This window comes from Corvus hawaiiensis, chromosome 3, assembly GCF_020740725.1.
Source record: "Corvus hawaiiensis isolate bCorHaw1 chromosome 3, bCorHaw1.pri.cur, whole genome shotgun sequence".
Taxonomy (NCBI): Eukaryota; Metazoa; Chordata; class Aves; order Passeriformes; family Corvidae; genus Corvus; species Corvus hawaiiensis.
The window spans coordinates 110,587,321-110,600,741 of NC_063215.1; the positions used below are offsets into that span (position 1 = coordinate 110,587,321).

The 13,421-nt window shown below is 44.6% G+C and overlaps 1 protein-coding gene across 2 annotated transcripts in view; it reads right to left on the bottom strand.

Annotated features, from left to right (window-relative positions):
* Positions 1-13,421, bottom strand: part of VPS54 (VPS54 subunit of GARP complex) — a 47,500-nt gene continuing 34,079 nt past the window's right edge. For both annotated transcript variants that reach the window (XM_048299905.1, XM_048299904.1), the window contains 7 exons: positions 12,222-12,327; positions 8,768-8,855; positions 7,729-7,850; positions 7,544-7,624; positions 4,125-4,232; positions 3,170-3,264; positions 1-1,212 (listed from right to left, as the gene is read on the bottom strand). In XM_048299905.1, coding sequence (XP_048155862.1) covers positions 1,107-1,212; positions 3,170-3,264; positions 4,125-4,232; positions 7,544-7,624; positions 7,729-7,850; positions 8,768-8,855; positions 12,222-12,327 — 706 coding nt within the window. In that variant the 3' untranslated portion in view covers positions 1-1,106. The remainder of the gene's footprint in view (positions 1,213-3,169; positions 3,265-4,124; positions 4,233-7,543; positions 7,625-7,728; positions 7,851-8,767; positions 8,856-12,221; positions 12,328-13,421) is intronic.

Consider the following 13,421-nt stretch of genomic DNA (forward strand, 5'->3'; position numbering starts at 1 on the left):
TGTGATTTTAGAGCTTTATTTTGACTGACAATTAATGACACGTGTTATGCTACCAGGTCAGCATGCCTGGCTGAGGGCATCACAGGCACACACACACTGCAGCAGAGACCATTCCATCAGACATGATCATCTCAGGGTTAGGCACTCGACTGGGGTCAGGTACAGAGGGGTGAGGTGAGGTGTGAAACACAGGCACTTGTACTGGCTACTGCCAGCCTCCGGTCTGTTAAAGATAGTATTAAAAACTCTGAAATACATTGATGGCAGCTGCACTCTCCTTAATGGTGCAGCCTTTTATAAGCAGCCTAAAAACCTGAACATTCTTCTTGCCCTATTCTTTGTGGCCCTGTCCTTCCCCACTGGCTGGGGCCATGGGCAGCTAGAGGTGGCCATCCCTACAGCAGCCCTTCTCCCACCTTCCAGTTCCCCCAGGAGTCCCAGTGTTACCCTGTCACTGATACTGAGGGTCAGGTCACTCCTCCATCCCCCACGGAATGGCTTTGAGGAACTGGCCCTTGCTTAGAAAATCTATCTTAAGATTTTAGGTCATGAGAAATCCCCTGGAACAGGATTGCTCCCTAACAAAGCTGAATCCTATATGTGAGCAATCAAAAGACATTTATTTATATAAAGTTCTGTAAAAAAATAAATTTTAGAACAGCATAGTTTCATAGAGAAAAACATTTTCTACAGAGTTCCAACTGCAAGATTTTTATATTGTACCATCATTAAATAAGGTGGGACACCATGTGAATTTCATTGCACTAGAAGAAATGCAAAGCATCTTTTTAATATAAAGATATACAGAGCATTCTAGACAACTACAGCTGTGTTACAGCTATGTGTTCTTTTGGATTTGGTCCAAAGAAACCTGAGTCTGTTTCCAGAGAGAATGAAAAAACATTGCACAGACAGCTGATCACTTGTTTCTTGCTGAAGGACACTGGAAGGATCTCTCCCTGCAGCACCCTCTGAGTCTAAGCTCCCCCGACTGTCAATCCTGCCCTTCTGGGGCTCTGGGCTCAAGTATTCACCTCACCGTCATCACGCTGCTTAGAAGAAAGTCAGTCTGTTCTCAGAGCCAAGTGACTGCTCCCAGTGGATTATCACCTCTTCTGCTCCCAGATTTCAGCCATGTTTAGATCTAAGTTGTTAAGGCCTTTCAGAGCTTGAAGGTTTCCAGTGTAAAAAGCCACATCTGAAGTAACCAGCCTGCAGTGAAACACACAAGATTAGAATCTGACCCCATCCCATCCACCTGGAGTGCCTGGACAAGCAGACAGGGTTTGTTGAGGACTTTGGCACACAATTGCTACAATACATGTTCAAATCCTATGCCTGGATTAGATATTTTAAGTATCAGTTCAAAACTCAATGCTACGGATGTGGTTTATTTTACAGCAGTGATCATCCATAACAGGATTACTGCTGGGTGTAAAACTAGTTCTAGGGAAGGGAGATCAAACCATGAGTTCAGAAAACTCAGCAGGAATTAGGCATTTAAAACTTCTATTCTCTTGCTGTAATCCCAGGCTTATCTAGACTTAAACCCCCAATTCCATTACAACTAAGAATATTAATTATTGCAACATTAACTTCTGTATTCTAGAAGGTAATGATTCTATGATTCTAAGGTTAATGTAAAAAGCAACTGAACAGCACAACAGCTGTGTTGTTTGTAACAGTTTATACAGACTTAAAATCCCTCAGACACTGTTGAAACATGTCAGGGATCACGATGCTTCTTGCTAGCAAGATGTAGGAACAGAAGCTGTATTTACATGGTAAAAAAATTAACCAGGCTTCACAGACCTGGATTTTTACTATTATTACAGAAACAAGCAGTTTAAACAGAATGAGGATCAGAAAACCATGTTAAGAACCTGGTGAGTGAAGAGTGCTGGAACAGCAGCAAGTGCCATCCAGGGGTTGATGTTCCCCTTCTCAAGTAGCCCCAGCTCTCTGAGAGCCGTGTCTGAAGTAAGAAACTGCTGCCATCAGACAGTCCTGCGCCAGCTGAGACCTCCTGACTGCTGGGAAACACCCCCAGCACGTCACCAGGAACACCTGCCCCAACCCTCCTAATCCAAAAGGGATCCAGGCCCCTTACCACCAAGGACAGAACAAAACCAACAGTGCAGGATGAAGGCAGCACAGCACTGTGTTTGGGATTGGATATCCCAGTGAGAGACACCCTGAACACATCCAGGGGCTCTCACATCAGCTGGGGCTGCAGTGGATACTCCACGAGCTTGGTTACAAACATCTTTCCAAGTACCAAAGGCAATGGGAAGTCACCTTGTGAGCACACCACGAGTACAGAGAACCAGTTCAGATAAACTCTTGCACAAAGTACAAGGAGGAATGGAATGCACATAAGCAGGAGAAGCAACAATAAATTGGAAAGGAACAGAATTTTAATTCCAGGGACATTTGAAACATTATCAACTTTCTTCTCTGACTTCTGCAACCTAAGACAATCTTTTCTTGCATGTGGGTAGGCCCAATGAGTTTCACCCTTGCTACACTGCAAACACATCACTGCCCCCAGGTCATTAAGAACAATTAAAAACTCCACTGTTTCAAGGAACAATCCAACTGACAACAGAATTCAGCCTGCAAGAGACTTTTCCTGGGAGGTGGGGACAGCCAGGCAACCCTCTCTCTCAGGAAAGGTACCCCTGACCTGTTTGGGGACGGGGTGTCGGGCTGTGGCAGGGAAGGGAAAAGCTCTGTAAGCATAAACTCTGTTTCTGCTGTAAAAACCATCCCTGCAGAGCTGCCCACTGCACAGATGAAATGCTGCTTTCTCCTATTTTTACTTTGCCAGCACCATGAGTCACCATCCACGTTTCAAAACTGCTTCAGGAATCACACAATTCCTGCTAATTAAACTGTGGCTGCTGCTGTCACACAAAGGGAGAAAAAGGAATCCACGAGCTGAGGACACCTACAAGTAGGGTTCCAGTTGGACAGTGTCCAGCTCCCAGTCTGTTACCAAGTGGATTGCATTCCTAGTTACTGTGGAATGGCACAAGTCATGTCCTTTACTGTAAGAAAGCTACAAATGGGACATACTAAAACATGGAGCTGTGATTCTGCAATCACGACTTCGTTGCAGAAGTCAATGCCTGCTTATTTAAACAGCCAAAGAAGAGCCCCAACTCACCCATTCAGAGGCCCTCCATCATTGACCACATTGAGGTGGGCCAGCTGCCTCTTCAGGTGGAGTTTGTAGCTTGCGTTAATTCGTAAAAACAACATCTAGAAGAAACCACAGCAGCAGAGTAAGGAACTGTGCCCGTGCTCACATCACTGCCTCCACAGGGGAAACACACTGCCAACACCCTCAATCACTGACTTTTGGTTTTGTTTTTGCAACTCCTGTGATTCTTCCTTCTGCCAGTGCTTCAGCCTTGCCTTTCTGGCCACATACAGTCTGTAACACACAGGACACCCTCACCCACTCATTGTGGGTGGCACTTAGAGGACACTTTCTTTGGAACGTGAACTTTTCTCCTCTGTTGTCTGAAGTATCCAGCAACTTGTATTAAGCTTCGAAGATAACAAATCTCTCCTGTGCTAGGAGGGACCATTTAATCTAATGTGCAAGAAAAATGACAGCTTCTTGTATTCAGTGACTGGATTGGTCCTTCCTGTCCTTAAGATTTGCAACTCTGCAGTAGCAATGACTGCAGCAAAATCCTGCAAAAGCACATCTGGTACAGTCTGGGTGCACAGTCCATTTAGGGACTTTTGGAAGCCACTGATTCTGAGCAGTGTTACAGAACAGTCCTCTCAGAGGGCTGTACTCAAACCCCAAAATGTTGCCATTTGCAAGGCATTTCAGCACCAATTCCTGGATTGCCATCTCTAGACATCAAAAGGCAGCTCAAAATCCCGAAATCTCTTCTTTCTGCGTGTCATCATTCTCCCTACACATTGGAATACTTCCTTCAGCTCAGCCCAAGCTGTCCATGTGACTGCTGCCAAGCCCTTTAACGTGTGGGTTTCACCAGGACTCAAAAAAGAATTCCCCTCTCCCCAGATAAAGTCTCTCTTGTTCCCAGGTCCATGCACATTTGCAAGCAAGCTGTGAGATGAAGCTCAAAAATAACATTCACCTGAGTTTGCTCCTCAGGAAGGAGATCATATATAGCTTCATGCATCTTTGCCATTTGCTTGCAGATATTCCTGAAGCATGCTGAAGGAACAGGGGCTTTCACTTCATACTGCAAATAAACACACAACCAGTTAACTCATTTCTGCCACTTTAAAATGGTTCATGTAGGAGAGCTCCCAACAGCCACCTGGAGCTCTGCTTTGCTAATAATGTCAGGAATCAAGATCCATTTAGCACACCACAAATTAAAAGGGTGGCTGGGCATGATCTGATCCAGCCAGGAATTGCAGATGCAGGTCCCGTGGCTGCAAGCTGGCCCTCTCCTTCACACTGGTACGAGTCAATGACAGACAAGCACTTCTGCCTCTGAGAAATGTGCCCCTTAGTACTTCCCAAGAGAAAACTGCTTGTCTGTGTCATACACATCCAAATTTCTGAAGAATCAAGGAAAGGAAACCATAAAGAAATGGAAACTCCTGAAATCTCATCACTGGCCATAAAAAAACCCCAGCCACAACACCATACAAAAAATCCCACAAGAACATTGCAGAAATACCTTGGAAAGCAAAGTAAAAAACCATCCCTTCTCCCAGTGCCTGAAATCCAAGAAACAAGGCACTGGGTAACACCAGATGGCAAGAGATTTGCTACAAAGGGAACAGAATTCTTATGTCCCCACTCTGGATAAAGATCTGAATAGCATTTCAGAAACACTGAAAACCTGTCCCAGGAACAGTGAAGCCAGCTGTGCAGTTCCAGGTGGAAAGCCCATGCCATCCCAGGCCTGGGTGACACATAGGCAGGTCACCTTTGGGAGGGTGACACTTCCCCACGGAGCCTTGCACAATTCAGGAAAGAACCAGATTGTTGTAACTACATCATTTACAAACAGATTGGAGAAGATGCCTGCTTTTATGTGGGCCTAAATCGTGAAAGAGAACAAAGCTTGTCTGAGCACAAGAGAAAGAAAGAAATGGGGAGTTCTGAGAACATCTTTATGGAGAATCCAAACCAATGACCTAATTCTGACAGGAGAAGTAGCAGAAAATAATGCTTTCTGTTCCAGGGAACAACCACCCAGCGTGCAGGATCAAGCATGCCTCAAGACAAGGAAGTTAAGCAAGAAATTGTTTCCAATTTCCCGGCACGTTGTAAAGCCAGAGGGAACTTGGAGGCTACAGCAGTGGCTCTTGCATGATTACAGCCACACACAACTCTTCACCATCACAGGGAAAAGCTACGCCCCCAGGAAGTACCCCAAGTTCTCCTGGCCATTTTTATCAGCAGCTGAGATCAACAGCTTTAATACCATGAGGGATCAGAAAAAAACCTCACTGCTCTTCTGTCCAAACAGTCACAAGACAGCAAGTTCCAAGAGAAGCTCAGAACTCACACTGGATTTTTTTCCATTCATGGTAATGAATAAGCCTTTCCCATTTGTTAGTTTTATTATTTCCAGTGTTCAATAACCCCACTCCTGTTGTATTTCCCTGTTAAAGATAGCTGTTGGGAGTGTCCATGCTGCTGTGAACTGCCTTGTCTCAGTGGCACCGGGTGAGGACAGCTCCCATGCCATGGCGCTCCCAGGGGAAGCACAGCCTGGAAATGCAGAAGTAACTTGCTCATATTACCCAGTGCCAGGTCAACACCCTGTCCACTGCACCAACTGTTCATCTCCTCTACAAAGCAGGAATTTCTGGGTTTGAAGTGTGCTGGGCACCCACTGCCATGGAACTCACTTGTGCAGATTTACACACCTCAAAGCAGGTGACCGCTTCATCCCCAGGACACTGCAAACACCTGAACCCAGGAACACACTGACATGGTTGTACTGACATGCCTGTATTTATGCTCTGCCTATGTGCAGAGCATAAACCCAAATGTCCTGGCCTTATGCTCTGCACAGCCTTCAGTGCCAAGATTTCATTGTTTTAGGAACAAGATGAGCCAAATGATGGGGGGTGCTAGGAATTGAAGCAAATCAATCCTCCTTTGCTCTTGGACTCCGTGGGCTGCATTCATGCGGGCCAAGCACTGTCACTCAGCCTTCAAGAGCTCTAAAGGACAGGAAAAGCCTCAGTTTACATCCTGTGCCAGCTCCCAAAGGGACAATGGGCTGTGAAAATGGAGGGACCATAAGGGATGGGTTCTCACTAAATGTCATCAAGAGCATAAACTGTGCTCCTCCTTTGTTGTGGGCTACACTTGTTTAGTATCAATAATGTAAATTCTTGCATTTGTCTTTTATTCTCAAGAGATACAGTGGCCAAAAAGCCATGTTACTTAACAAAACAGCTACTTTTATGGGGGACAAAAACCCCCAAAACCAGCAGATCATTTTGGTCTTTAGAGAAGATCATAAACACATTTTTTAAAAAAGTAAACACAACAGGAGTGGGGAATCCCAATTCAAATGCTTTGGCTTTTTTTCCCCCCCCCCCTTAAGTTTAGGCAGCACCATTTGACTGTCCAAAGAAACAGGTGAAATGAAAAAGCACAACAAAAAGTAACAATATAATAAAAGAAACAGCAAGGAAGATAGAAATGCTGCCTGTTGTAACTGCCCCATGGCAGCTCTCATCAGCCTGTCCCCAACCTGTGCTCCCGTGCTTCCCATGAGCTCCTTGAAGGAAGAGGTTGGCCCAGGCCAATCAATCAAATCTGTCACTAAGAAATTAATTTATTTGTGTCACAAAACAGCTTACTTCTTTTCCCCAAACCCCTAAGATCCAAAGCACACTACTAAGCTTTAAAAGGTCATGTACTTTATGTATCTGTGGGCCACGGAGGTGTCTCAGTGTGTTCCACCCTGAGGTGAGTCGGAGTAGATCCAGCCCAGGACCACACTGCACCACTGTTCAAACACCAAAGCACACCAGGAGCACTTCATGGGACAGCTACTAATGCTGCCCCAGAGCAGGAACTGCTGAGCACAGACCTCCAGTCCCCAGACCTGCAGCCCAACAGATGGGCTGGTCCTTCCCCTCCAAAACTCTTCCTCCTCAGCACTTTCCTGCCATTCCCTCAGCTGCCGGAAATGCCACCCTCCCCACTTGCAAAGAGCAGGAAATGGGACCTGCTGAGCCTGGCTGCAGACAAGAACTGTCAGTGGTAGGAGAGCACTTCAGTTCCTGAACAGCTGAGCATCTGCACCAGCCACAGCATTGCTGCTCCTGCTGAAGGAGCCAAGGAAACATTTCATTTTTCTGGGAGTGAAGGTGACTGACACCCAGGTGGCAAATGTGAACACAAAACACATTCATGAGAACAGCACAGAGCTTTCCATCTATATAGTTAAAAGAAATTCAAACAAGTCCTGGTTAGGAAAGTTTAAGCCTCCATTTGAAACATCTAGGCTGTATACAATGAGACCTCCAGTTGCAATTTAGAGAGCGTATAATTATTTCCATAAATCATTACCTTGGATAATAGTTTGTCAAATAAGCTATCCATTATGGCAACGAGCTTTGCTGAAATTTCAGCTATGTGGTCGTGATAATCCTGTAAGGGAAGAAAGCAGGTTTCATTTTCTAGCGGCATTCATGTTCTTCAGAGTACAGTCGAAATGCAGAACTTCACTTTTCAGAAACCGCCAGAAGAATTACCTTTGTGATGTGGTCAAAATGCCTGAGCATGCTGAACTGCTTCGGCTGCAGCCGAGCTTCAAAATGAGCCCTGATAATGGGAATGTAGTGTACAATAAGCTGGAGGCAACGTGAAGAAAGGGCTGTGAATGCAGGAAGAGAAATAACGTAGTTATTACACAGGAAGAGTCATTTCTGTATGGACCGTTATGACATAAACAATAGATCTGACACAGCTTACCATGGTGAGCTTTTGTCTGTTGCAAAAGCACACAGATACATGTTTGTTTCCCTGGGAGCCCCCACCCAGTGAAGATGCCAGACTGTTACCTGGCTACTCACACCCAGCTTTGGTAAAATGGGATATGGGACTGATTTTACAAGAGGCTTTGAGTGTTTACTCGACATTTTGAGCCCTGAGCACATGCAGACATCGGGGAGATCTCAAAGGACCTGACTCATCAGCTACTTAACCTCAGCAACCACATTCTCAAGGCAGCAGTGTTTCTTCTGCAGTGGAGTACAAAACACCCTGCCCTGCCAGCACTGACCTGCCTTGAACCTGCTCCTGCTGCAGGGTCAACAGGATCCCAAAAAACCAGGCTTCTCCCAACTCCAACAGGAGTTTGCTGCTGCCAGCAAACCTGCCAGCAGCAGGACACTCAGTGGTGCCAGTGTGGTCACCACATTGGCCAAACATTCTGCAGCAAAAACCTAACCCAGCTGTGGCCCAGAGCCTTTCAGCCCTTTCTCATCAGGCTGTTCCCTTTCCAAAAGGGAAATGCAGACTGGTAATCTCACCAGTTTCTCACCCTGAAACATGGGAACTGTAAATTTAAACACCTGCTCAAACCCATCAATCAAAGGCTCTTAATTTCAGGAGAAAGTTTAAAACTACACTCCAGACAGGTAACTTGGCAAGGTCTTATCACCCTCTGTGTCCATGCACAGCCCCAGAACTCAAACAAAGCTTATCATAGATATTTAGGGCTTTTCTGCACTTGGGTTTTTCAACAGGCAGGGGAACAACCTTTGACATTTTAAATACAGAAATCCATACCTAGGTTTTTTGTAGTGATTGTTTTCAAACCAACAACTTGTAATGCACCGGCTCCAAGCACTAATTGGCAACTTCTAGAGTTGAAATACTGTAAGAAAAAGGACAGTGAAAATGAATGTTGATTCTTTATCAACTACATAACCCCACAGTTTAGAAACACCATCAAAAGAATTTTGCAAGATTAAATAAGTTATTATGAAGGCCAGTTCCAGAGTTTCACTAGTTTTCTTCAGTAGAGTAGCCACGTGGAAAACCAGAGTGGAAAACTTCAAGATGACAAGTTTTTGCTCAGGCTCTTGACCTTCTCCACTGTTGATATTAAAGGAAACTTGAAAGCACTGAAACTCCCTCCTGCTGAGGTGACTGAATCTATGTTTGCAACATTATGAAATACTGGATTTAAGAAATGATGCACAGAAGATGAAAAGCCAGTCCTGTAAGAATTCCAGGTATAGTGGACAATTCATGCTTAAACTTTCCTAACTTACTTCCAGGAGAAAAGAAGTTATCATTAAAATCGCATAGGCCAGCAAAGCCTCTGGGCAGTTAAGACAGTTGCTATCAGCATGTTCTGTCTTACACTGGAATTCTGCTTCCTTACACATCTTGAGACACCAGATACTCCAGACTGGCCTGGGTGATGCAGTAGAAAAGCCACTGCTGTTATCCCCAGTTCCTGCACTGAATGGAGAGCAGAAGTCCCAGGGCTCGTATTTGAACAGAACACTCTTTTGACATTGGGAGGCAAAACTTACAGAGAGCTGACCCTTTCTCATACACCTGAAGATTCAGAAGAAATTGTGACAAGACTGCCCTGCAGCTTTTGCCTGCAACACAGAGGATTTCCCTCATAAAGACCACTTTTCTGAGGGCAGGGGCATAATTCTGCTTCACAGGTCTTTCTTCATGATAATGCAAGAACAAGCCCAATATTTCAACCTTCCTTGGGCAAAAAGGGGAAATAATTTCTCTGTCTGTTGCCTGGTGTCAGTCACAAAATACAGGCCCACAGCGCCACCATGGACCACCCCCCCAACTCTGGGTTGCCGGAATGGTGCATCCAGGGCCAGAAAAGCAATCCAGACCTCGCACTACAACTGAACCAGAGCTATGTGTGGCCCCTGAGCTGAGAGAGGCATAACCTACACTGCTGACAGAGGTCAGGGGCTGAAATTGCCTTACATTCACTTCATGTTCTCCAGAAAAGCAAGACCTTTTCTTACACCTGTGCATGGACTTTAAAGTAGAATCAGTGAGCCAAAGGCAGCTGTATCTCCCACCGCCTAAGCTCCTCAGGTATTTAGCTCAGGTTAGGTTTAACTGTGAGGCAGACCATCAAAAACTTGGTCTGTAAAGGGTGCTGGACACACGTACTGTCCCCTGCCTTCTGTGAGAATGACTGTTCCCAGATGGCCTGATGCAGACAGAACAGTGAGGGAGCAGAATGCCTGGAACAGCCAAAGAGCAACACCTCCTCCTTGTGCCTGCTGGGAGGAAAGCATTCCTGCACACAGCAGGAGGGCCAAGAGCCTTCTCTTGTCTGCACTGCCTGAACGACCCCAGTAATTACAGCCACGTGTGCTCAGTTTGGGCCCCTCACAACATTAAGGTGCTGGAGTGTGCCCAGAGAAGGGTCTGGAGCACAAGTCTGATGAGGAGCAGCTGAGGGAGCCAGGGGCACTCAGCCTGGAGAAAAGGAGGCTCAGAGGGACCTTCTTGCTCTCTACAACTCCCTGACAGGAGGGTGTAGCCATGTAGGGGGTCACTCTCTTCTTCCACAAGCAACAAGACAAGGGGAAGTGCCTTCAAGTTGCACCAGGGGATTTAGTTTACATATTAGGGATAATCTCTTCATTGAAAGGGTTGTCAAAGTTTGGAACAGGCTGCCCATGAAAGTGGTGGAGTCACCATCCCTGGAGGTATTTAAAAGACATGTAGATGTGGCCCTGGGGACATGGTTTAGTGGTGGCCTTGGCAGTGTTGGGTAAACAACTGGACTTGACTGATCTTACAGGTCTTTTCCAATCTAAATGATTCCATAATTTCTCCCATACACAGATGTCATTTCACTCAGGCTGCAGCCATAGCTCGGAACCACCTGGAATTTCATTACCTGGGAATGCTTTTCATTTTCCATCACAATCAGTCTAGCTCTTGCTACCCTCAAAGTTTTCTGGCTCTGACAGGTGTCAAACAAAAAGTGCAGTGACCTGCCAGGACACCTGGAGTGGCTCTACTTTGTTCGAAGTGTAATAAATGAGCTTTTGTTTTTCTAGCTGTTCTTGACATCTCTCCAATTGATGGCACCTTGCTGACAGACAGGAAATACAGTAATTAAACTGCACATGATGTTTGAATACCAAGAAACAAACCATAAATGACAGAGCTAGAATGAGATAAAGTAAGGAGAGGGAAGTAACACAGATATGCAAATCTGGCTATTCTACCTGTGAAAAGGTGCTGCAATTCCTGAGGGAAGCAGCAGGTGGAGAAGATTTGAATAGGGGCAGGCCCAGACAGACTGATTTGCCTTGGATAGTGCTTTTAAAAGGAAAGGTTTGTGGATTAATCTGAATGACAACTGCAGGGAGCAGTGTTCTTGCATCTGGTTTTTCAAATAAGAACTACCAACAGGACAAATATTTAAAAAGCTCCATCTCCTAGGGTTTGTTTCCCCTCTCCTGCCCCCCACCTTATGTAAAATATCCTTGTGGAGACTGAATCTGTTTATCTTTCAATGATTATGCTCATATTCAATACAACCTTTGTGGGCAAAGACACAAGTGAAAACCTTGACATAAATTAACTGCGAGGCTTTGGAGCCTATATAGATACATATATATGTGTGTCTGTGTGTGCGTGGATACATAGACAGTTTTAAGGTGCATTAATGTGCTCCTTTTATTATTATTTACTTCTATTACCTTGCAGGGTCTGGGCTTTACCAGCTTTCCTCTTCTCTAGTGAGAAATAAATGACAAAGAGGTCCTGGTGTTTCATCACCTTTACAACAGAACCTTCATCCCATACCATTTTTCATGCTTCTACTGACTCTACTAATTTGTAAAAACCAAGGGACTTGTTTCCTTCCTCAATATAGATATATATTTCTCTAGCATCTGGGATTAAATTGCTTTTTCTTCAGCAGCATTAATCCCACACCCAGCCTGAAGGACAGGCAGCTATGTCAATACTACTAGATGGGATTTCCAATACTCCAGGTGAACAGGAGGAAAGATAGCCCTCCCAGAGTTAATTCCCACAACAAATTACATCTTTAATGCTTTTGGCTTGAAAGGTTTCCTTATGGCATAGTAGCAAACACAATGATTTCTAGATAATTTGTATTAGTTATATGTAATCACAAAAACACATAAGTGTTATGGAGAGTAAGACATGTTCTCTGCACCCTGCCTGCCCCTGCTTGGCACAGGGGGCACATTTGGAGCCATACCTTCAGTAAATCAGACAGGCGGGTCAGCATGTCAGTGGTGATGGAGGGAATGTTATCCACACACTGGCAGTACTCCAGGATTATTCTTATTAGCAGCAATACTGTCCTGAAAGAGAGGAAACAGCCAAATGTGCCATCTCAGTGCACAAAAGATGTTGAAAAATCAAACACAAGCCAGTCATGTTGATAGAAAGCTACCCAATGCTAGAGATTATAGCACTGAATAAATCCACTAACTGATGTGGAGCAGAAGTGAAACATAAAGGAGATTTACACAGAGATAGTTACAACCAATACCCATTCCACAGGGTGGTGTGTGGAAGAAGTACTTCATATGAGAGAAAAACCTCTGAAAAATATATGTAATAAATGCTAAGGAGTCACAAACAGAGAAGGCAGCTGCAAAGAAACAGCACCAAATATTCAAAAATGCTCAACACCTGTAATTTCTCCTGAAGTCAGCAGGCATTGCAGAATTTGGGAGCTACTGGATGGAATTAAGGCGGCTTCCCACAGAGCAAGCATGCTCCTTTGAATTCAAATACACAGAAGGCAGGGAAATTGACGCAAGATAAAATGTTCAGAGTAGATATTTTAACATTTCAAAAAGCTGAATCTCTTTCTTCCTTTAGGCAGTAGAGTGCAGAAAGATGATGACAAGTCAGCTGAAAATAAACACCTGGAAAATGTTTTGTGAACTCTAGGCATTTGTGACGAATGCATTTTATTTGATTAGATGCAATGAAACTGGATGTAGAAGCGTGTAGAAATGAAACAAATATTTGCACTGTGAAGCTCATGATTGCTTCACAGAGCTCAATTGAACAAGTTTCAAGTGAGCAGAGGTATATTATCAAACACATCATATATTAAGCAAATTTATCCTTTAGAGCAATGCTCTTGCTCGACCTGAAATGCTCTTCAGCAGTGATATCATCTGCCTGGCACAGAAGTTCTCAGCCATCAGATTCTGTTTCCAATTGAACAATGACACATCACCATGAAGCAACTCATAAAATGACAGCTGGTCCAAGACATTCTGTACATCACACCTTTTAAGTTTGGTGCAAACTGATGTTAGAGCTCTGGGGAGTGAGATCTTCCAGGCTTTACTCCCTCTCCAAAAATACTCTCATGCATAATTAATGCTTAAGCCTCACAGTCCCTGCAAACACAGCATGCTTTTACATGAAAGAAATA